The 25,648-nt window shown below is 37.5% G+C and overlaps 1 protein-coding gene across 2 annotated transcripts in view; it reads left to right on the top strand.

Annotated features, from left to right (window-relative positions):
- LOC134224398 (uncharacterized) overlaps positions 1–25,648 on the top strand; it is a 201,286-nt gene that overhangs the window by 30,222 nt on the left and 145,416 nt on the right. For both annotated transcript variants that reach the window (XM_062703717.1, XM_062703715.1), the window contains exon 2: positions 7,516–8,104. In XM_062703717.1, the coding sequence (XP_062559701.1) occupies positions 8,014–8,104 (91 nt within the window). In that variant the 5' untranslated portion in view covers positions 7,516–8,013. The remainder of the gene's footprint in view (positions 1–7,515; positions 8,105–25,648) is intronic.

Here is a 25,648-nt window from a genome sequence, read left to right as displayed (position 1 = left end):
TCACATGGAGATCACCTAATCAAGAAACGGAAAACCAAATCGACCACGACCACGATCTTCTCTGACATCACGAACGTCCGCACTTACCGCATTGCGAATATTGAATTCGACCACTACCTCGTTGCAGTATGCCTGCGCTCAAAACTCTCGACGGTGTACAACACGCGTCGAAGTCGGACGCCGAAAACCGAAATACGCCGCTCCAAAATTACGAGGTGGCAATGCTAGAAAGAGACAAAAGATAGGAAAAATAACACGGTGTGTAGTGCCTCCCCGAGTCACCTTAAGCTATTTTAGTGGTAATGTGATAAATACGGTCCAACCACCTGAAGCAATTGCGGATCAATCACACTCAAGCATATGCTTTCTGCTGTAGTCCATAGCATCGAAGTATGTTTGTCTGAGAATTTTATGAATATCTTCCATCCTCTAGGAATTTCGACTTCCAGGAATATTCCAGGAATTTAAACGGGCATGTTCCAGTGAATCCGACGGAAATGTTTCAGGGATTCCAATGCAAATCTTTTAGAGATTCCAAATAGGGTCTTCCAGGAATTCCGACGAGAATATTCCAGGAATTCCGACGAGAATGTTCCAGGAGTTCCAACGAGAATGTTCCAGAGAATCTGTCCTAAATCCTCCAGAAATTCCAACGTGAATGTGCAGAGATTCCGTAGGCAATGTTTCAGGGATGTAGAAGCAATTCGTCGAGGGATTCCGAAGCAAATCGTTGGGGGACTCTGATCGTCGAGGTATTTCGAAATTAATCATCCAGAGATTCCTATGCAAAATGTCGAGAGACTCCGAAATAAATATTCAAGGGATTCTGAAGCAAATCGTCGAAGTATTCTGAAACAAATCGTCAATGAATTCCGCAGCAAATCTCTCAAAGTTTTCGAAACAAATCTTCTAACGACTCCGGAGGAAATCCGAAGCAAATTAACGAGAGATTTTGAAGAAAAATGAAGAATCCCCCACAGATTTCCAAGGATATCCCTTAACGATAACGAAAGGATTTAGTGTGAATTCTTCTGGATTACAATTGGAATACTTCGATGATTCTGAAAAGAATTCTTTAGAGATTCCAATGAGAATTCTTCTCGGATGCTAATGGGATCAGTGGAAACTATCATGCTGCTAGTCAAGGGGAAGTTCGTTGGAAAACTGTCACTCTAGTCCATGATGGTTGACCACATGTCTTTGACTGCTGGCAAAGTATCACGTTTGCATTGATTGACATTTTGGTGGCTATACGTTGCTGTTCATATCAAGCTTACTTTGATTCTTACAAATCAATTAGATATTGCCTTTTCATAATTAACAACAAGTGCAATTTCACTGCCACACAGGAATCTTTCTCGAAAATGAAAAAAGCTCATTTGTCGAGTCAAGTACGAGACACTGAAGACGACCTTACTGTTGAGGTCGAAATACGTATCTGTCAAGGTACAATTAAGTGGTGGAATTAAATGGGATTGTACAAACTCGTCTTATGACAAGGTAAGACATTCCACTAAAAAGATCAAAATAATTTTCTTAACTCATTGGTCTTCCACTCGTTGAAACTACTCGTTGAAAATTGATATCACTGCTAACTAACTTTTCAAATCTTTGCTATTTTTTTCTAGGGAGGGCTAACCACCAACACGCCCCCCCTCCCATTTGACAATTTGGTCATTTGAACCAAAAACGCCTTTTAGCAGAATACGTTATTTGGCAGAAAATGCCGTTTGGCTGAAATGTTTGTTTTGCAGAAAAGGCATTTTAGAGCCAAATGACTCATTCTGCCGAACGACCATTTCTACAAAACGGCATTTTCTGCCAAATGATCTGGTCGGTCAAATGACTTTTTTGTCTAAACGACCATTTCGTCCAAATGACATTTTTGTCTAAACGACCATTTCGTCCAAATGACATTTTGAGCCAAATAAACTGTTAAAGCAGACAACTTCTTCGGTCAAATTACCAATTTGGCCGAATGAGCCTCTCGGCTGTTCGTCGCTTTCATCCAAATGTTATTGTCGGTCAAACGTTTAATTCAGCCTAATGAAATTTGGCTAGATGACTTTTGGCCTAACCTGTTATTGTTCACATTCGGTCAAACGACAGGTAGGGCCATTTGACCGATAGACACAAGACCGTCATTCGGCCGAACAAACCATTAGATCAAGACCCATCTGGTCGACAATTTTATTTAGCTTAAATGGACATACGCCGAAAATGTTGTTCGGCCGACTGGCAATTTGGCCGCAAAAGTCGTTTGGTCAAAAAGTTGTTTGGCCGAAATGGCCGTTTGTCGGCCAAATGAAAATGTTATTTGGCCAAACGGGTGGATAATTTTCACCATATTACCCGTTCAGTAATCAACATTTGGGCGTTGGACCAAATGACATTTTCGACTAAATGGCCCTTTCTGTCAAACAACCATTTCGGCTGAACGACATTTTCGACCTTATAACCTATTCGGCCAAACGACGTGTTAGAGAAAAGTGCTTTTTTGGCCAAATTACCAATTCGTTGTATAACCGTTTTGCCCAAACGTTCGTTTCGGTCATATACAATTCGGCTTGATGATTTTCAACTTAACGTATTATTCGGCCAAATGGCTTTCATCAAATGATTTTCAGACAAATTACCCTTCTTCTTTTTCAATAATTTTCCATTAAATTTCCGAAGAATTTCTTATGGACAAAGAATTCCCTGTAGAAATCCAAATAAATTCCTTGAAAAAAATCACGTAAAGTTCTGAATAATTTTGGTTAAAATTTCGTAATATTCACCTGGAAACTCCGAAGAATTTTTCGTAGTAAATTTTAAAAATCCATGCAAATTCCAATGAATTTCCTTAAAAAAATTCGTACAATTTGCCTTTGAAATTCAATTTTTATGTTGATGTCTACATTTTGAGCAATCTCCCGCTGAAAATTTGAAGAATTTTCTTGAAACTTGAAACAATTTTCCTTAGAAATTCCAAAGAATGCCCAAAACTGCATAGTAGTTGCCATTGAAAATCCGAAAATAAATTTCAAATTAATATCTTGGAGAAGCTCAGAGAATTTTCGAGAGAAGTTCATCAGATTTTTCTTTCTAATTTCAAAAGATTCTTCCGTTGAAGTCTTTTTTTAAAAAATGCAGAAAAAATTTTTCAAGAAACAAACGTGAAAAATCTACACGCCGATTCACGCCGTCGCCGCCGCCGACCAAAATTTTGACAAACGCCGCCGATTTTCGGAGCGGCACACATCTCTATCTATGGTGGGGTGCAGATGGCGGACGGTACGTGGAGGAGGCGAATGAACCACGAGTTGCATTAGCTGTTGGGAGAACCATCCATCGTTCACACCGCGAAAATCTGAAGACTGTGGTGGGCTGGGCACATAGTCAGAATATCGGACAGTAATCCGGTGGAAATGGTTCTCGATAACGATCCAACGGGAACAAGAAGGCGAGGTACACAGCGAGCAAGATGGATCGATGAAAAACGGCCCCATATTGTTTCCAACATACCGTAATCCGGGGGAACATTGATCACCAGGGTAACATAGATCAGTTTCACCATTTTATAGAAATGAATAAAATATTATTTCCTGTTATCACAATTACTTATTGTGAGTTAGGTATCCTAATCTTGACTAAATTTGCTGCAGGATGACAAAACTTTCGGATGAATTTGCATTTTTTTTCGTCAAAATTTGAACAATAAAATCTCGCCTCACTTTTCAAAAGGACCTAAGTAATTTTTTTTTCATGAATTAATTTGAGTACTGCAATCAAAAGCTTTCATGTTGTTGTGTTGATTGCGCTATTCAAATTAATTCATTGAAAAGTTAAGCGAGAAATCAACATCACTTTTTGAACTCACTGCAAGCTGCCAAAAAAGCACTCAAAACAAGTATAATATCAAAAATATTATGCTCGTACCTATAGTTATGTGATAAGCAATCTAATTTTCTTGGTTAATACATATTTTTTGTTTCGAAATTTTGGTATGGGTAACGGGATGTAATATTAGGGCCTGGATGCAACATTGGCTCATCATGCAAATTAATCAATAATTCAACAATAATACATCGTTTTGTAGAGAGATATGTATCAAGGCTTCTTTGAAAAAGTGTATCAAGCCGACTTTATTTATATTACGCAAGATTCATGCACTTCTTCAACTGATAAACGCAATAAACCTGCGTGAAAAAATGCTTTGACTCGGTTTGTTTGCAACAACTTAAGTAGGCAGGCAGTGCAAGAGATTTTTCTTTTGCCCAATAAAGTAGTTTTTGGAATGGACTTACCTATTTTCGCACATTAGATGAACGGATAACAATCCCACTATTTTAGCATTCATGTTAAATTCACTATTTTCTTTAGTATAGTGAAACAATTACCCAAAACTTTTTTGAACAATATTAGAACATTCGTTGCCAAAATTTGGTTGACGATTTTCACTTGAAGCAGCACATTATAATTGCCTACCTTACGGCTTATACAAATAATTCACAGTGAATAATGCACCAATATTTCGTGGACCGAAAAAGCATCCAATACCACGACGAAACTTTTGATAGATTAAATAATAGATTTTTAACCATTATTGTTGTTTTTTAATACTTAGCGTAATAATCAAGGGTAAGAAAGCCATTTGGTGGCATAATCACGGTTAGATCTTCAATATATGAATATTTAAATTGATAAATGTGCTCAACCACAGCATAATAGGCCAAGGTTTGAGCCTTATACCCTATTGTTGAAAAACCAGATAATTCCACTAGCGGTGATGATGTCTTTCATCCAACAATCGATGCACATTGCTTCAGCGTAAGAGATTCCAACTATAATTGCCTACCTTAATGCGTATGCATACGCTTTCTCTATAGATAAATGATTAATCCAAGTTACCTCAGATTGAAAAATAAAAAAAAATCGACAAAAAACTTTTTTTAAATAAGCTTAAAATTATCAAATGATCAAGAACAACAACCTTACATGTGCTACATGTAGCAGTACTCGTTTTTAAAATATGAAAAAAGCTATGATTAAAAAAATGATCAATACTTACGGTATCATTATTATTTGTACGAAAAAGGCAAAAAACGTGCATATTGTTTCCGACATATCTGCAATGTACATACCTGAATGATCTTTGTTAGATGAATCGCTCTCGTTTTTGTCATCAATAGCCCCAGATTCGCACGGACGGCTATTATTCCCTGATGACTTCAGCATGTCAGTTAAAAAGAATAGTATTGAAATTTCAAGTTAAATCGAGACGACTGATTATTTTCGAGCACTTTTACAAGAGTTTCCCATAGGAAGTTTAAACAAACTTCTGGGGGTACTACCACTTTCGCTACTGCTACCGGTTGATAACAAAGTGCGTACACCAGAATCTGCACCTGGATGCATATCCGACGGAATGTCGACTTTGCTTGAAAGACGTTTTACGTTTTTCGCGGATTTCTCGTGGTTCTGAATTCTGGTTCAAGATTATCGCCGTGCACTTCTGATGGACCACCGGCTTTTCGCAGAGGCCCTTCCATTGAACGTTCTCCACTTCGGGAGGATTGCTTTCCGGGGAACAGTTCTAAAATAATAAGAATCGAACATTAAACTTCTGAGACATGTATTCCTACATGTCTACATGTACATGTATACAATTTTCGAGAATGAAGCTACTTAATTCTAACCTCCAAAGCACGTGTAAATTACTTTTTATATACAATATGGATGCTGTTGCTACCGGTTTGGTGCGGAATATTATTATATATTCAGGAATATTCGGAATATTCAGAACAACCCACAGTTCCATGTTCCGATGAATCTTTCCCTTCGTTCTTGGAGCAACAACTTTTTCCGCCAGCGGATTCCTGCTTTCTGTGATGTGTATAAAATTAAGAAAAAATTAAAACAACTATACTAAACATTACCTTTAGAACAGAAATACGATTGAACCGTATTTTGTTTTTTTTTCATATCGAATTATTGGAACTTGTACTTTGCCTTGGCAAAAGATTCCCACAAATTAGCACTAGCTTGGCTCATGGCGTAGTTTGAGACCTGCAAAACTGTACACGATTTTTGCAGAGGTAGACTTTCCAAAGATTCTGGACGATTGAAAAACGCAAGAGTCAGTAAGAGTGAGACCGAGAATTGATATACTTAGCAAAAGGGAAACAAACCGAATGAAGTCACCCACTGCAAAACATTTGATTCACTCATCATTTCGGTTCATTACATGCACTGAAACAAATGTACCGCTGAAGGAATGTCTGTAAAAGTCTATAACATTTTGCAATTGTCTGTATAATATCTGTAATTAATAAAATGTCTGTATGTCTGGCATCCCTGGCTCTTCATATTGAACGAGTTCAAGTTATAATGAAGGTGGTTACCTTCGATTTTCCCCCCAAAATTTACGTACAAAAAATGTACATAACTAATGTTGTTATTATTTTGATATGAAATTAAACTGGTAAAAAATTATTTCCTATCGAATTATCTAATTATTACTAAGGTTTGTGCGGCCTGTGCCGTAAATAAAAGATTTCTCACATTTCATGGCTTCACGTCATCGTTTTCCATCTGATCAATCCGCCTTGCTCGCTGTGCAACTTCATTAAGGAGAAAAATAAAAACAAATGCTTGTAACGTGTTCATTTTACCACCTATTCCCTTATAATAAGCAGGATTTTGAAATGATTATAGGATTCGAAGCTGCAAGTCCGTTTTTGTCTCTAGTCACAGTATCCTGGTTCCACAAGAAATGTTTTATGATATTTTATATGCACTATTCATGATACTTTTCGCTGCAGTGACTGAATCAGCTCAGCCAAAGATGTCGCTAACTAAACTTTATTGTAAATATCTTGGCTGTGCATATGCACAGCACATGTTTCAAAATGGACAAATTGATATGAAATTTGCGAAAAATAATCCACGTGTCAATTGTTTATTTCGAAACATGTGCTGTGCATATGCACAGCCAAGATATTTAACTTAAAAACGGTCTTCGTACGGCCGAGTTGCCGAATAATATGCAATTAATTGTAAACTTTATTGACAAATCGGTCAGAATGCCATCATGGGAGTATCGTGTGTATTGAAAGTCCGAAAGTTATTATTCTTCATATGGTCTTCGCATATGTCAACAAATTGATTTCGTACTGGTCACAACCTAGTGATAACTTTTCAATGCTGTTCTTTCATCGTTTTTCGTACACAAGCCACTTCCTTCTACGTTGAGTAGCACTCAGACCGATATGTCAATAAAAATTAATTTGAAACGACCGTGACGTATAAATCCTCTAACGATGATCAGAATTTTGCACAAAATGATGTTAAATACTGTCAATAAGCCACGTCAAACAATAATTATTATAACTGATTTAAATTTCATCTACAGAAATAAATGTTTTTTTAGCGTCTGTTAACCTTCATCCTTTAAAGTCTCCTTAATAAAGTCACAAAAAAAAAAAAAACCTTCATCCTCCTAATTTATTACATCTCTTTTTCTACTTCCAGATCTACTTCAAATTATATGCTCATTAGGCCATTAGACTTTTTCCCGTACCAGGTGCTCCATAAAACATCAAAGTAAACTAATTAAATCGACACAGTGGTAAAGTGGGGCCGCCCGGTCGTGCTCACATGTACCGGTAACCATTAGCAGCAGAGCTTCCAGTGTTTGTGTATCCTTAGCCTGCTGGGATTCGCAGGTTTTCAACATCAAAAGTTGTGCGTGACTCGAAGCGAATTTTGCGTTTCGTTTGTTCTATTATCAAGTGAGCCTAAACCAGGCAATAGTTTCCAATAACAGCACTGATTTTAATGGTTATTCTTCGAATGTGAAAAAGGGACAGGGTTTAGCGAATCAATACCGGATTAAAACATATCGAATTGCGCGATCCAGTTAGCGGCAACTGTGAAATATTAACGGCGAATAAACCAGTGCGAGAACCCCCTCCAGCCAGTCGTCATCATCGTAGTTCGTTCGGTAGAACGGGTGTGAAAAGCGGCGTAATGGAAATCCCAACCGTGATGGACGGGATGCTGAAGAACAGCATGGTTCTGCATGACGACAGGTCCTCGCGCAACAGCAACAGTAGCTCAGGTGAGTGGAAAGTTGAAGAGGCGAGAGAACGTTTGGAGCCAGGGGATTATGAAGTTTGGTGTGGGATTTGAAATTAAATTAGCAGTGAGGTGCGATTGCATAGGCGTGGTTTGTTAGACAGTTAGTTCACACATTTGTTGTGTTTATTTGATTCGGTTTTTGGTTTCTATGGTTGGGCAGGTTGGGCAGAGTAATATTATTACTTTTTATTTGGAGCTCAACAATAGTGGTCATGGAGCTCTCACACAATGAACAATGTATAAAAAAACTTATTTTCAATTGTGGCAGAATTCATAAATGAACTCTTTACGGAGTTGTTGTTGTAATTGCTGATTTATTTCCTTACTTCATGATAGTTGAAAAAATGAAAGTACGAAAGTCAGCACAGGTTCGAACAATCAGTTCCAAAGAAAATTTTAAAGAATTTTTCAAGTGAAATTGAATAAGTTTCCCAAAAACATTAAATAAGTTTCCCAAAAAAATTCAAACAGTTTTCTCGAGAAAATTCGAACGTTCAAAAATCAGACAATAAAACCTGTCAGAATTCTCATGTTTGTGAGTTGCAATGTTAAGCCTAGTATAGACCAATGCAAACTCTAACTTAACCTCACTTAATTTGACAGTTCACAGAGCTTGTTTACAAGGTGTTAGAAGAAAAATCGATGAGGGGAAAATTGAAATTCATATTTTTAGTTTAAAATTGCTGTGATCCGAATATTTCAGTGATATTCTTTGCATTCAGCATAAAATCAATCGCAAAGGACATCTACATCTGAATAAAATGACGAAACCATTTTATCGGATGCTTCGCCGGAGGCTAAGTCCCGGTGAAAAAGCTCTGTGAACTGTCAACCTACGTCATCATGCACTGGTTTATGGAGATCTCAAGGAAATCGGTCAAGGAAAATTTTGTATAATTACCAAAGGAATTTTGACAGCCAACGAAAGTAATTGAAGAAAGTAGGCGAAAAAAAACAAAACATTTTCTGTGTTCGTTTGCTAGTAGATTTGCAAAAGTTATCCAGATGGTAAGCTATTATTGGATGTAATAAAATTATTAATTATGTATTTCAAACATTTTACAGTTTTAATATGTCAACCACGAAACCGCCCGACCCAGCCTCACTTCCGTTTCGAAATATTAGTTGCCTGGCACTTGATATACTTGTGAGAACACCAGGCTTGAATTATTCACTGCAAGCAGCGCCTTGGCGTGCGGTTGGCTGGGTTAGCCTCCGCCAAGTGGGTCAACTCTAGAGAGGCGTCAACATCAAGATTTACTCCATGAGAAATGCAACAATTTTGAAAACCAATAAGTTAAAAAATCTGGATGCATTAAATTCAAAAAATCATCAAACAGACATGGAGTTTGACATGTTATTCATGGCTCATATTGGATGGCCCGGATAAGTTCCATTTTTGGTTGCTATGGGCCGTTACCTGAGGCTCCTGGATCCGTAATATTGCTGTAAACATGTGATAACATATTGAACTCAAATTAAGTGGTTGGTTTTTTATGTTTTAGCTTTGGCAATCCATTTTCTCAAGAGGATACTCCGATGCAGTCGGAAAAAACTATGTTAATAGCATTATAGGCATACCTCGATAGTACATACACCTCCGTAATTTTGGTGTACGTACTATCGAAACGTACGTACTATCGAAGCAAAAAACACCGAACAAAAAAAAAATTTTTGCCTTTCTATTTATTTGGAGTGGTGTAATGTTAATAAGACCGCTCGGAAGCCAAAATTTCGATAGAAGGCTCTGTATTCTAAGCAAATTTATATTTGATATAGTACATAACGGACCAGCATGACTCAGATTTTTCTTGAAATGGTGCCTACATGTAGCATTGCGCAAAAATATCGTCCTTGTAAATGTGAGGCTATTATTTTTATGAAATTACGTGATATTCGAGACGTTTCAAAGAACTTGAAAGTATTTTCTGCAGAATAATTTGAGAAAATTCTGTGGGAACTCCGAAACGAATTCCCGGATAATTCTCGAAGAACTTTTTGGGGGAACTTTAAAAGAGATTTCTGAAGAAGTTCTTCAAGTAATTTCCGGAGAAATTATTGGCGGTTATTTAGGGAATACATGGAGGAATTTCTGGAATAAAAAGTGAGAGAGTTTCTTGAAGAATTTTCGGGGTTATTGTTTTAAGATATTGCTGCGAATTCCTGGAAAAAAATCTTGGAAAATACTGAAGGGCATTTTGGATGATTTTTATAGAAATTTTAAGCAAAGTACCGTAGAAATTTTGAGAATGGTTGCAGGATCTTCCGGGAGAATAATTTCCAGAAAAATTTCTAGGGGAAATTTTGAAGGTAATTCCGAAAGAGTTTTTACCAGTGGTGGAAATCTGTGAACCTTGTTCATAAAACAAGAAGTAGGCCATGCAAAATACTCGCGAACACTTGTTTTGCCTTTTCTTGCCTACCTACTACTCGCAGAGAAAACAGAAAAGCGAACCCCGAAAAATGTTCGTGGAGCTTCGCGAGTCATTCGGGTTATTTTGCAAAATGTCATAAACTATCCTCGGAACATGATTCTCACGGATGTTCGAGCAAAAACACATTTTGTTCACTGTTTTTGTGTTTATGTTAAGTAAAATTTATCCATTTTATTCGAAGTAACCTCGAATACTCGCGATCGTAATTTTTACTCGTGAAAAAAATACTGCCCTGCTCTTTGTCTTTGCTCTGTCCGTACACGTGAACAAATCAAGCGCTAGAAAAAATGCAGGCAGTAGGTTCGCACGAGTATGCCATTTCTGGTAAATTACACTCTTTTCTTACTCGTGAAGCGAGTATTTCCAGCACTGGCTTTGACGAAATTTAATTTTTGTAGCCAGATGAATTTGCTGACGAATTTTGCATGGAATTTCCAAGAGAATTCCGGAAGAAAAAAAAACGGGAACAATTTTCCTGGAGAGTTCTTGCAGGAATTTCCGGAAGAATTCCCGGGGCGTGAGTATCAAGGGCTTCCACGTGAGTTTCTGAAGAAATTCAATGAGAATTTCGGGAAAAACCTCGAAGTAATTAATGGAGAGATCTTGATGGAATTTCTGGAGTAACTCCTGAGAGAATGCGCGGAGGAGTTTAGATGGGAATTTCTGAATGGTTTTCTGGTGGAAGTTTTGAGAAAGGGGATGTGGAAATTTCTAAGAGAATTCCTAAGTGAATTGCTGAAGAAATTACCGAGAAAATAATGGAATTTAGAGGGTATATTTGGAAGGATTAACGGAGAAATATTTGGCTATAACTTAAGATGGATGTTCGGAGAAATTTCGTAAAAATTCATGGAGAAATTCCTAGAGAAACTTTCGGAGGAATTTCTGAAGAAAATTCCAGAGGAATTCCTGGAGGAACTTTCAGAGAAATATCTGGAAAAACTCCCGTAGGAATTTCCTGAGAAACTTTCGGAGGAATTCCTGGAGGAACATGCAGGTAAATTCCGGAAAACTTGTAATACACGAAATTGATTCACGCTGACTCACGCCGCCGCTAATCACCACCACGCCACTGTCACTGGGTGAAAATGATCTATCACGCCTCACCGTCGTTAAAATTTCAATCGGCGCGCAGGTCTAGATAGAATATTGAGTTAAATCGTGTATAGAATTTTCGACCAAACTACCAAGGTATTGTTTCTCAAGAAAAAAAATTGGGGAACTAAACTTAATGTAAATTTAATTAAACCGTAAAATAGCCGAAAATTCAATTTTATGAATTACCATTCCCATGAAGGAATTAATTTACTCCTCGGGGAAATAGTTTCTGGTCTATCAGATGAACTAATGTTTGGGAAAGGGTTCTAGAACTGGAACTAATTTCCTTGATAGATAAAATAATTCATAAACATAATAATTGTTCAATTGAAGCTAATCTGCTTTCTAAGAAAATCATACCCAAAAAATTTAAATAATTGCTGATAGCACCCTTATGCCGATGACATACTCACGCGAGTGCATGTGCGGACGCGTCCTAGACAAAAGAATTCCTATTGCTGATATTATGCTTTATGAGGGCTTGGACGCGCTCCGCATCGCTCAGCTGTTTCAGATGTTCCTTCAATTGTTCAAAATGATAGTATAATATGTGTTACGTAAGACTAGCAAACACTTATGATACGCTACTTTTTTCAAAGTTTCGCTACTAAATTCGTTATCCTCACGATGGTGGTCATAAATCAGTTGTGAAATTATTACGTAACATATGAAGGACCCCGCATGTGCCATGATCAAAGCATATTCAAATTTTTACTAAAATCGCACAAAAAAAATGAACGAAAAAAAAAATTTTTTTTTGTACGTACTATCGAGGTAAAATGTACGTACAATCGAGGGTACGTACTATCGAGGGTACGCACTATCGAGGGTACGTACTATCGAGGTATGCCTGTATTTGATTCAGTGGACTTGCCCAGATCCGAAGACGACCATCGATCAGCCCAGGTCCACCAGTGCTTTCGAACCATATCGACCAACTAACTTCCCTGGCTCAAATGGATCTGATGACGATATCGATCATTTACAAACTTACTCCAGAGTTGATTTTTTCTTGATTCTACTAGGTCCGATGACTATTCGAACAATCAACCAAAGAGTTTCCATTTTTTTTTCTTTCACATTATCGTTAGTTTTCTGAATCTCAAGAATATCGTAAAAACTTTAATTGTTAATTATCATCTAATGTGTTTAGATATGCTTCAAAAGATATTCTGCCTTTCTCATTAAATGAATTTTTTATCTTTACAAGAAAATAAGAGTCCACGTTACGGCTCTGACCGAAGGCACCTGTTGATGAATACCTGTCGTTTTCAAGTCAGAATCCATATTTCTCATAATATTATTTGATAAAAAGTCGAAAAAAATATGTCATATGGAATATGACCGCATATGGGTCCCTCCATGTCAAAATAATAAATTAACTATTCTTAATATTTGCTTTGGCTAATTTTCATGCCAGTTTGTGGCTATTTTCAATATAAAGAATGATTTTTCTCAGATAATGATTATCGAGCTCATAGTCTTCATCTCGTAAGCTTCGTGGTTCATCAATAACATCCAATTCCTCTTCAAACAATACAAAAAGTAAGGAAAGCGAATGATTATAACAGACATTAAAAACTACTATTTCACTATGTTTACAATAATGCGATCATTTTCAAGATGGAGTACGCGTTAGCTTGTGTTTAGTATTTGATGCAAAACGATCGCGCGATTAGAGAAGAGTTTGGTTCTGCTTTGTGCGGGTGAGTAAATTAATGAGAAAGTGAAGCCTTCAGTAAGGGGCCATTAGGGTGTCCCAAAAAAATCGATGTTCGAAAAGTCATGGTGCTCAACCCTGAAATGAAAGATATACCTGTCTGGATAATTTTTGTAGAACAAACCGAATTTCTAAAAAATCGTTTAGAGGTCGCGCCAGATCGATTTTTGAAAAATGAGCATTTTTTAAGTAAAAAAATCAGATATTGGGTCCTTTCACAATTTTTTTGGGACTCACCCATCCGTTTTATTTTTTTCTTATTTTTTTTGTGAATCTTTGCCCATGAATTAGTTTTTGGTATTATACGTTTTTACAGTCTGCAGAACTTTTAAATATCGAAAAATACACGTTTTTGACGAATTTTCATAATTACTTCATCCTAACACAAAAATATTTTTTCTCGTTTGGAAAAACTTAGATACTACAAAGAGTTATTTATAACGAGTATTTTCATAAAAAAATATCCAAGAAATGTTGTTCTGGGGCTGAGATATTGCAGTTTTAGTAAATAGTCGAAAAGTGTACAAATTCGATACTTTTTCTTTACATGTTATAATTTCATCAAGATTGCACCAATATATTAATTTAAATTAAAGAAATTCAAAAGCAAATAAATGGGAATATTTTCTAGGTAACATAGCTTTTCTTTCCGATGGAGTTGGTTACCTGAATTACAGGATTTGGTCGGAGTATATGGATGGAGCCAGTTATAAAATGATATCACACCCAACAGTTAATATGTAGCAATATACAAGTAATCAGGTTTACTATGATCTTTTTATTAGTTTTGATTCAATCATAGGATGCTTTTCACGGCATACAAAAAACAAGGCAGGCTCAGCACGTATGTAAACATTCAGTTTTAACGTAAACATGTGTCGTCACTACTATCTTCGCACAAGCTGAACTGAGACGATGCTCAACGGTCTCAGCATGCTTATTTTTGTACTCAAACATGTGGCGTTAAAATTTGCGTCAATCTTGAAGTGTCACTTTCCTTACGAGCCTACCTTGTTGTCGGTATACCGTGATGCTTTTGATATGTCATATGACAGTCAAACAATTTGTTTCGTCGTATCAGTTCGAGAGCTGTTCACTTAAGATATTGAAAAAAAAAACGGAATAAACGTAAAGTAAAAACGTAAAAATGACACATACAGAGTGACGCATATTTTAAAGCCACATGTTAGAGTACAAAAGTAAGCATGCTGAGACCGTAGAGCATCGTCTCAATTCAGCTTGTGCGAAGATAGTAGTGACGACACATGTTTACGTTAAAACTGAATGTTTACATACGTGCTGAGCCTGCCTTGTTTTTTGTATGCCGTGAAAAGCATCCTATGATTGAATCAAAACTAATAAAAAGATCATAGTAAACCTGATTACTTGTATATTGCTACATATTAACTGTTGGGTGTGATATCATTTTATAACTGGCTCCATCCATATACTCCGACCAAATCCTGTAATTCAGGTAACCAACTCCATCGGAAAGAAAAGCTATATTCCCATTTATTTGCTTTTGAATTTCTTTAATTTAAATTAATATATTGGTGCAATCTTGATGAAATTATAACATGTAAAGAAAAAGTATCGAATTTGTACACTTTTCGACTATTTACTAAAACTGCAATATCTCAGCCCCAGAACAACATTTTTTGGATATTTTTTTATGAAAATACTCGTTATAAATAACTCTTTGTAGTATCTAAGTTTTTCCAAACGAGAAAAAAATATTTTTTGTGTTAGGATGAAGTAATTGCGAAAATTCGTCAAAAAAATGTGTATTTTTCGATATTTAAAAAGTTCTGCAGACTGTAAAAACGCACAATACCAAAAACTAATTCATGGAGGATATGGGCAAAGATCCACAGAAAAATAAAAAAATATAAAACGAATGGGTGACCCTGAAAAAAATTGTGAAAGGACCCAATATTTGATTTTTTACCTAAAAAAGCTCATTTTTCAAAAATCGATCTGGCGCGACCTCTAAACGATTTTTTAGAAATTCGGTTTGTTCTACAAAAATTATCCAGACAGGTATATCTTTCATTTCAGGGTTGAGCACCATGACTTTTCGAACATCGATTTTTTTTGGGACACCCTAGGGGCCATCCACAAAGTACGTCACGCTCCTAGGGGGAGGGGGGTTTCGAGCTGCGTGACGACTCATACAAAATTTTTAGAGGTTTCATACAAAAAGTGTGACGAAGGGGGGAGGGGGGGTTGAAAATCGCCAATTTTTGCGTGACGTACTTTATGGATCTTCCCTAAGTGAGTAGGTGTCAACTCTCGTTTAGTATGGGATGAAGAACGATCGCGCGGATATAGAAGTGTTTGGTTCTGCTTTGTGCTTTGAGAAAAATTAATTATAAAGCAAAACTTAGTGCGCGATAGCTCGTGTTTTATTTTGGATTATCGAAATGTTGGTTCTGCTTTGCTCGGTTGAATAATTTACTGTGACTAAGCTTCGTACAAAATATTGCTTACTAAGGCGACTTTCTATAGATTACCTTTCTATAGATCTAACGACTTTCTATAGATCTAACAAAGTATCCCTTGCCCGTGTCGAACTAATTTTCTTCCTCTATTTTTTAGTTGACAGTGAGGACGTGGCTGACATCGTTATTGGTCTTGAATTATTGAAACTCTTGAGGAGTTTTTGGAGAATTCTTGGAGGAATTCCTGGAGAAATTCCCGCAGCAATTCCTGGAGAAATTCTTGGAGGAGTTATTGGAGGAATTTCCGGAGGAATGCCTGGAGAAAATTCCGGATAAATTCCTGGAGGAATTCCCGGAGGAATTCTTGGAGAAATTTCTGGAGGAATTCCTGGAGAAATTCTTAAAGTTAAAGAATTCCTCCGGGAATACTTCCGGGATTTTCTGAGGGAGAATCCCTCTAGGCATTCCTCCAGGAATTCCTCCTGGATTTGCTCCAGGAATTCATCCAGGAATTTCTCCGCGAATTACTCCAGAATATCCCGGGAACTCCTCCAGAAATTCCCCCGGGAATTCCTCCAAGAACTTCTCCAGGAATTCCTCCAATAATTTCTCCAGGAGTTCTTAAGAGAATTTGTTTAGGGGTCCCTCCGGGAATTCCTCCATTAGTTCCTCCGCAAATACCTCTCGGAATTCCTCCGTGGATTCCTCCAGAAATTCCTCCGGCAATTCCTCCAAGAATTCATACAAGAAATACTCCAGGAATTCCTCCAATAACTTCTCCGGGAATTCCTCAGATAAATCGTCCAGGTTTCCTCGAGAAATTCCTTGAGGAATTCCTCCGGGAAAACCTCCAGGAATTCCTCTGGTAGTTCCTCCAGGAATTCCTCCGTAAGTTGCTCTTAAGTAGATAAGAAGTATCTTCCGGAGGAATTCCTGGAGGAAATTCCGAAGTAATTCCAGGGAGAACTTATGGAGGTCTCCCGGGTGGAACTTACGAAAGAATCTGTGGAACAAATTCCGGAAGAATTCCTGGATGAATTTTCTGAGGAATTCCGGGACGAACTTTCGGAGGAATTCCTGGATGAACTTTCCTCTAGGAATTCCTCTGGAAGCTCCTCCAGGAATTCCTCTGGAAGTTTCTTCAGGAATTCCTCTGGAAGTTCGTCCAGGAATCCCTCCGGAAATTCCTTCAGGAATTCCTCTGGAAGTCCCTCCTGGAATTCCTCTAAAGTTTCTCCAGGACTTCCACTGGAAGATCCTTCAGGAATTCCTCTAGAAGTTCCTACAAAACTTTTTCTGGAAACACTTCTAGGAATTCCTCTGGAAGTTTTTTTCAGGAATTCTTCTGGAAGTTCCTTCAGGAATTTCTCTGGAAGCTCCTCCAGGAATTCCTCTGGAAATTTCCCCAAGAATTTCTCTGGAAGTTCCTTCAAGAATTCATCTGGAAGTTCCTTCAGGAATTCCTCTGGAAGTTCCTTCAGGAATACTTTTGGAAATTCCTCCAGGAATTCTTGTGGAAGTTCCTACATGAATTCTTCTGGATGTTCCTTCAGGAATTCCCCCGGAAGTTGTTCCAAGAATTCCTTTGGAAGTTCCTCCAGAAATTTCTCCCGAAGTTCCACTAGAAATTCCTTCAGGAATTCCTCTGGAAGTTCCTCCAGGAATTCCTTCGGAAGTTCCTCCAAGAATTCCTCCGGAAGTTCCTCCAGGAATTGCTCCGGAAGTTCCTCCAGGAATTCCTCCGGAAGTTCCTCCAGGAATTCCTCCGGAAGTTCCCCATAAAGCTGGCAGATTACTTTTACGTAGTGTTTTCGGTGTAAGATCTACCAAACCGAGCCCAAGCTTAATCCATTTTTCAAGCTAGGGCAATAAGTTATAGTATTTCAACGATTTACCCGAACGAAAAAAAAACTTCCAGATGAATTCTTGAACGAACTTCCAGAGAAATTCCTGGAGGAATTTCCAGAGGAATTCCTGGGGGAATTTTCAGAGGATTTCCTGGAAGAGCTTCCAGAGAAATTCCTGAAGGAACTTCCAGAAGAATTTCTGAAGAAACTTACAGTGGAATTCCTGGAAGAATTTCCAGAAAAAGTTTTGTAGGAGCTTCTAGAGGAATTCATGAAGGATCTTCCAGTAAAATTTCTGGAGGAACTTTAGAGGAATTTCAGGAGGGAATTCCAGAGAAATTCCTGGTGGAATTTTCGTAGGGATTCCTGGAGGAAGTTCCAGAGGAATTTCTGGAGGAAGTTCCAGAGGAATTCCTGGAGGAAGTTCCAGAGGAATTTCTGGAGGAAGTTCCAGAAGAATTTCTGGAGAAGGTTCCAGACGAATTCTTGGAAGAAGTTCCATAGATATTTCTGGAGGAAATTCCAGAGAAATTTCCGGAGAAAATTCCAGAAGGATTTCTGAAGAAAGTTCCAGAGGAAGCTGTTCCTGAAGAATTCCTGGAAGAGCTTCCAAAGAAATTTTTGAAGGATTTTTTAAGGAGCTTTCGAAGAAATTCAGGATAATTTCTGAACCATGTTCACCAAATCAGTTCACGCCACTGCCGATCATTAACGGCGTGACGGCTGGAAATAATCTATCACCCCGCCGCCGATAAAATTTCAATCGGCGCACAGGTCAATTCTTTGAAAATTCGTAAAGAAATTCCTCTGGAAATTCATCCGGTTTTGCCTCCAAACATTTTTTCAAGCACTCTTTCCAAATTTCTATGAAACTCTTTCGAATAATTCTCATTAAATCCGTCCGGATTTTTTTTTTCAAGAATTCCCACTGGAAGTTCAAAAATTCTCTCAGAATATCCTGCCAGAAGTCCTGTGAAAATTTCTCAAGGTATTTCCTCCAAAACTTCTTTTCCGGAGCATTTAAAAAAAATTATCCCTGTATTTTTTGCAGAAATTCTCTCATTTCTTCTTCCAAGAACTTCTCTAAAAATTCGTCCAGAAATGCTCCCAACACCTTCAGGAATTTCCACTTGAATTACTTAAATTACTTTTGAAATTCTCCAGAAATTTCTAAGGGTTTTCTCCAAAAACTATTCCAGCAAATTGCTCTTTCAGGAGAAATGCACGATGAAATTTTTGTTCGATAATCTGAAGGAGTTACTGAAAGGTTTTATGAAGCAATTCCTATAGATGATATCTTGCAGGTAGGTTCCATATCGTAGCGCTGCAGGAGGTGTGTACCATCAACCAGAGCTGTGAAAAAAACGCACTAGCTGGGAATAGCTAATTTGATAAGAAAATTATTTTGAGCTTTTTAGTGGAATGTTTTCACTTTTCATAAGACGAGTTAATACAATCCCATTGAATTCCAGTAATTGTATCTTGACAGTGTCTCGTACTTGACCTCGACAAGTACGAGACACTGAAGACGGCCTTACTGTTGAGGTCGAAATACGTATCTGTCAAGATACAATTAAGTGGTGGAATTCAATGGGATTGTATTAACTCGTCTTATGACAAGTGGGAATAGCTTTTATAGCGATGGAATGATATGCAGAGATACATACACTTCGCAAGCACTGTTGATGATAAAAAGCACAGATCAAATGCTAGTACGGCAGCTGCTCTCGTTCCGTTATCATAATCATTTTGGGATATTCGAACGCTCAGGGACTGTTGGATACTTCTGCGCCCAACGGCTACTGGCAAACAATAACGGCCTTCCAATAGCATGGCCACTCGCAGCACCTTTTCCAGCATTGTTTTATTTATGGCTGCACACCCGGAAAGACAGTATACCTACAATAAATAGCGATTTAAAAAAAAATCAAAAGCAGTTTGGAAAAAGAAAACCGGAAAACAAACGTCAATTTACTTGCGGAATCAGTGCATTATTCCGCAAGAGAAGATGTCAGTCTGTGTTTTTTCGACTGCCACGCGCCTGCTATTGCAGAATTATTCATTTTTCTTGTCATCTCCGTACTGTGCAAGGAATTTAAGCAGCGGAAGCATTCCTTGACCACTACTTGTCCTATCTATTTACACAGTACTTAAGAAGTCCATACCACCAAGAAGAAATTAATTCAAATGATGGAACAAATATAAAAAGGCTATAGGAAAATGTTAATGACAAATAGCCCATTCTGAAGACTGGAGTTCAGTATGTACTGTATTTATATCTTTTTTGAAAAATATGCCAGCTTCAAGTAATAATGAATAGTTGAATTGAATGAATAATTAATATTGAGCGTCTTAGGGGAAACCTCATAAAGGATGTTAATTCGTCGCATTTCCCTTCTAATCTACCTATCTTATGATAATTATTGACTGCATTTTTAAATCTTCGCTATAATTTAACACAACGCCAACGCAGTTAATCTTTTACCAGAAAGGCTGTGTTGGAAGGATTTTTTTTGCACAATTGTGAGCAACGCAGCATAAAAGAATTAATCACGCTTATGTAGGCAATCTGCTTTGAAGAAAGGTAAGCATTGATGACAGAGAATGCGAACGCAGACTAATTCTAAGAAAACATCATCGTAAAGATATTTCCACTGGCAGGAAGATTTTCTTCCTCCGCAATATTTTTTGCTCTCAAACGACAAGCTGGCGACATCCGTCGTAGTCGTCGTCGTCGACAGCAACGCTTCTATGCTTCACCTGTTTTCCTTCCGCTTCGGATGTGGAGCAGTAGCAAACGGCATCCTTTTCGAGGCATCACAGTCAACATTCTGTGCGACGGGGCTTTCCCAAAGAATTTCTTGCTAATTTCTGTGTAAGTGCAAAATATTTGCCTGCTTGCACATTTCTCGGGAAAGATATGCGAGCACCTTCTGCGAAGTGATACAGTGCGTGTAGCTTCTCTTCATTAGAGAAGATTCATCAAATACGTTGCACGCAATTCACCCATTTGAATTCCTTCCTTTCTTTGCTAAGTTGTTTTCATTTGGGCCTAATAAACTTGAAGGAGGTATTTCATGGACGATACCCCTTTGCAAAATTTGCATAACTTCTATTCGAGCCAATGAGACTTGATGACGTTGCCAATAAACTTTGTTCTTCAACTCGCATTCGTTCCAATCCATTTGCTGATGATCAATTCGTGTGAAAAGTCGGATAGCTTAAGCGGTGCAGTATCCGGAAAAGCGTTTAAACTATTTTTCCAGCATTTCATTTATATTCAAATAAGATCTAGAGTCAATTGTTGCTGCGGGAACCCTCCGTCTGATAGACTGATGATGATGCTTAGAAGATTTAAAGCAAGCCCCAGCTCCCAACAATGAAGCTACTCAGCAGTTCTCCTTGTTTGGTATTGAGCTCATTGAATATGCATGAAGCTTCTGCTTATAAGTTATTTGGTCACTGATGCTGGCTACATATGGTCCTCTACCACAGCTTACTTCTATTTCGACTCTGAATTCTGCTTTCAGTCAAACACCCAACCGAGCCAATCCATCGATACAGATGTCAATTTTGTTGTTGATTTAAAATATATTGCTTAATTTTCATTACATGCGTAAGAAGTTTGGAAGTTTTAGATATAGATAAATTAGCGGCAAATGATAAGAAACAGACTGTATATGGAGAAAATCGAATCAAATCAAATCGAAGAAAGGATAGCTAAAGTGGAACAAATTTATATTCTTTATACGCACGACGCGACAACCGTCGCGACGATGCAGATAATGGAATTGTTATGTCTACGGGTTTTCACGATTCGAACAAAGAAACTTGTTGAAGGTGCCCCAAACAGTATTATGTTTGGCGATATTTGATCTTCCAGGCCATGTCATTTCGGTTTCGATTCTCGTGCTTGGGAGAGTGTAGGGGTTTGATAAAATCAGATTATTTTGGAATGACATCTTCGCATGATTTGGCTACGGGTTTCGATTCCATGCGATGGGGCATTTCTCTCGAAGCGTACAATCAAATTATGGAGAGGATGACCTTCCACGAAAATCCGGAGATTTCATTATTGACGGTTGGTGGGTTCGATGGAAGACACTATAGAAGCAATCAGAGGATTTTAATATTCACAATCTGTAACATTAGTTGAAAATTTGGATTGATTATAGAAGTTAGCTGATCAGGTTACGTTGTTCATCAGCAGGACAGCATTTCTTCAACAATCAAACTTAATTTAGAACAGTTCCAAATTAAATTCAGTTTCCAAAACTTCATTTGGACTTAATTGGCTATGGTGGTGTCATGCTAGTTAGAGTTGTTGCCGACATTTAAATAGAAATAAGGTAACATGATTTTGTACATCAGTATGAGATATCGTATAGCAAACGAAGCAATATGTGTTTCAAATGCGTAAAAAGAAAGTTAACATAATTTAGCCATCAAAAGTTGTTTTATGTGTTCCTATTTCTATTCCTGTTTTAAAATTTCCAACGAACGTGTTTTTTTCTGTTCATAGTAATAGTTCGTAAAATGTTAAGCAATTACATGACCTATTTGAACATTACCACATCATACCGGGTCCGTTAGGATTACGATTTCATTCTAGACTATAAGAGGGAGACTATAACCTGAGCAGCATCTGGTCACATATCAGTTGCAGAAACCAATGAGGAACATGTGTGCTGCTAGGGAAGTTCCTGTGATCCTGTTGTTGAGGACATCTACTGCGGGTGTCAGGCCTTTCGGCCGAATGCCGTTTCGCCGAACGGGTCGTTTGGCCGAATGCCATTTAGCCGAATAGTAAAAAAAACGATCTCAGATAACGACTAGTGAAGAGTGAGAAAGGAGAAATAGGAAAAAAGAAGTCAGATGTGAAAATTGAAAAGAGAAAAGTGAACTGAGAATAAAGAACTTATTCCTTTTTCTTTCGTTCCTCGTCCTTGGTTTTTTCTTTCTTTTTCTTTCCTCCTTCTTCTTTCTTTTTTCTTCCTTCTTCTTCCTCCTCCCTTATCCTTTTTTTCTTTTTTCCTTTTGCCTTCTTCCTTCTTCTTTTTTCCTTTCCTCCTTCTTTCTTTCTTTTTCCTTCATATTTCTTCCTTCTTCCTTATTCATCCTTCTTTCTTCCTAATTCCTTAATCCATATTCCTTCCTTCTTTTTTTCTTTCTGCTTCCATCTTCCTTCTTCTTTCTTCTTACTTCTTCCTTCACCCTTTTTCCTTCTTCCATCTTCCTTCTTCCCTCTCCCTTCTAGCTACTTTCTTCTTCCTTCTTCTTCTTCTTCTTCTTTCAGATCAAAATTTGAATTTTTAATGAACGGGTCTAGAAGTGGTGTGAGTAACGTTGTTATGTAAAGTTTTTTTCTTGGTGTAAATAAGTTGTGTATGAGTTTTTACGGGGTTATTGTGATAATCCAATATATCACGAAGCTATTATAAGTAAATATGATAGATTTTTATTATCTCATGAAATAGTGCCTGAAAGATCGTGTTAAAGTGCGCGTCGGTTCGGTTCAAGTTACGCGTTTCTCGGTATGCAAAAGTTACCAAGCTTACATTGTGCGAGATTTTCTCTTAATTGCGAGACAATCCAGGTAAAAATGAAAGTTGATACAGTTCTTGAGAGTGTGTAGGTTTGGTCGTAGAAGCGCGATCCTTATGTCGAATTCGTTTTTTACAAGTTCCAATCTAGGTTGGTACCAGTTCCAACCTAAGTGCTGTCAAAGTGTTTTTTTATTCGCTCAGGTTGGAACTAGGTTCGCACTAGTTCCAACCCCAAAGCTGTCGGGTTCGCACTGTGTTGTTTCACGGTTTCGCACCGGGTTCACCAATACAACTGTACTACAACTGTCAAAACCACGTGGGTGGGTGGGACTGGGCGGAATAAACAAGCAGAAGGGAGATATGTTTATTAAAATAAAATGCGCGTTGAAAATGTTTTTTCCGGGAATTTTGTGATATTTGTTATGGTAGTTTAAAATTAAATTAATCGGGTACTGTTGTCTAGATTCAGTTTTAAAAATATTTGTTAGGGAAGTTATGTATTCATAAGTTCATTCAGGTTTTCCTCACAGATGGTGTCCTAAATTAGGTCGGTGGATGGAATTATGTAGTTTGGGAATTCCCCTTGAAACCCGTTCACAAAATCCGCTAAGAATTGTCAGAAAAATATATTTGAGGAATACCGAATAGAATTATATCTTATGCAGAATTTCTTTTGAAATTCTTCCAAAAACTCTTTCGTGCATTTCAGAATTTTCTTCAGGAATTCTGCCAGAAATTACTTCAGAAATTCTTTCAGTAATTCTTTCGTGATTTTTTGGTGATATCTTTCAGGCTTCCCTCCATATTTTTTCCAAGGGAACCTTTCGAGTTGAATTCTTTTGAAAATTCTTCTAGGAATATATTTGGATAATGTTCCAGGATTTTCTCTGGCAGTTGCTCAAGGAAATTACTACAATATAATTCCTTCAGGAAATCCTTCTAGAATGCAGGAACTCACTCGAAGTATCTTTCAGGAATTGCTCCGCAAGTTTCGTACACAAATTCCCCCGGAAGTATCTTGAGCAATATCTCCGAGAGATTCTTGAAAATTGAAAATGCACGGGGCCCAAAATCCGGCGGAAAATTTTCCCGAGGTGTGAGGCTACCTGTATCAGGAGAAATTAGCGAATCCTGGAGAATTTTTATTATATGCTTCTGAGTGCTTTCCGAAAAAAAAACTTCTGCAGAAATAGATGAATTTACGGAAATACGGAAAATACGGAATTCTTGGTATAAAAATGTGCACGGGATTATTGAATATAATTAAATAGGGGAACTGTTGCGATCTCCATCTCACTGAACATATATTCATCTCAACGGGAAACAAAGAAATGCAGCACCAATTTCGTCGCCTCTTTTTGTCAACATGCGTGCTCCCTGGCGTGCTCACTACTGAAAAAAATCACAAAAATAATAAACAATCTAAATTCCTTTCCATTGCTTTGTTTTTGATGGGATGAATATCGGTGCCATGAGATGAATTCCAGGAGCAGTTTCCCTGTTTAAGGTACACTGGGGGAAGTGGAAAAGGAAAAATCGATAGTGCATGTTTGAATTAGTGTAAAACCAGTTTAAATGATTTAAATGCGTTCAATCAAAATGGGCCATCAAAAACAGTCAATTTTGCTACCAACTGTGCGGTAATTCATACCATTTTGGTCGCTTGAAATTTATGGAAATAGATTTTAAAATTAGGAGTTATTTTTCCACTTACTCTAGTGGGATGGGGTAAGTGGAAAACCCATGTTACCTTGACATTCAATAGTGATGAGTAGTTACATATTACTAAAATCAATACGATAATTGCTCTGAGTATCTTTTGTGGATTAATTTCATTACCTTAACGGAATAGATCCTCAAGGAATTCTCGTAATAGCTAGGGGAGGACTGGTTTTGCCTTCTTGAACACTAAGTGTACGTAAAGTCTATATGTTCGCCCCAAAGATGAACTTTTTAAAGGAAAAATGGGACTTACAGGGTTATAAACTAATCAACTTAGTTTAACGAATTGAGATGATGTCTGTATGTGCGTATTTGTATGTATGTGTGTGCGCAAAGCACGCACAAAATTATCAGCTATTCTTAAGCACTTGTCCTTAACCAATTTGTTCGCAAAAAAAATGTATTCAACGGCGAAACTTGTTATGAATAAAAATTAATGTGAATTATACAATATATTTACCTATCAGTGCTATTTTTAACTTTCTTATACTTTTTTTTTTCCATATGTAAAACATGTGAAAGGGATCAATACCGATAGGTGGATTAATCAGGCATTTTCTCATTTATATGAGTCCAATCACCACTGGAATCGCAATGATAACAAAGAAGGAACATATTAAGATTCACAGCTATCGAAATAAACCCCGGAAGGAAGAAACAAATTGCGTAATTAGAACATTATCCACTTCCCCCGCAGTGTTTGATACCTGGGGTA

Source organism: Armigeres subalbatus, chromosome 3, assembly GCF_024139115.2.
Source record: "Armigeres subalbatus isolate Guangzhou_Male chromosome 3, GZ_Asu_2, whole genome shotgun sequence".
Taxonomy (NCBI): Eukaryota; Metazoa; Arthropoda; class Insecta; order Diptera; family Culicidae; genus Armigeres; species Armigeres subalbatus.
The sequence above is the reverse complement of the archived record's forward strand: the minus strand, read 5'-3'. Positions and strand labels throughout refer to the sequence as shown.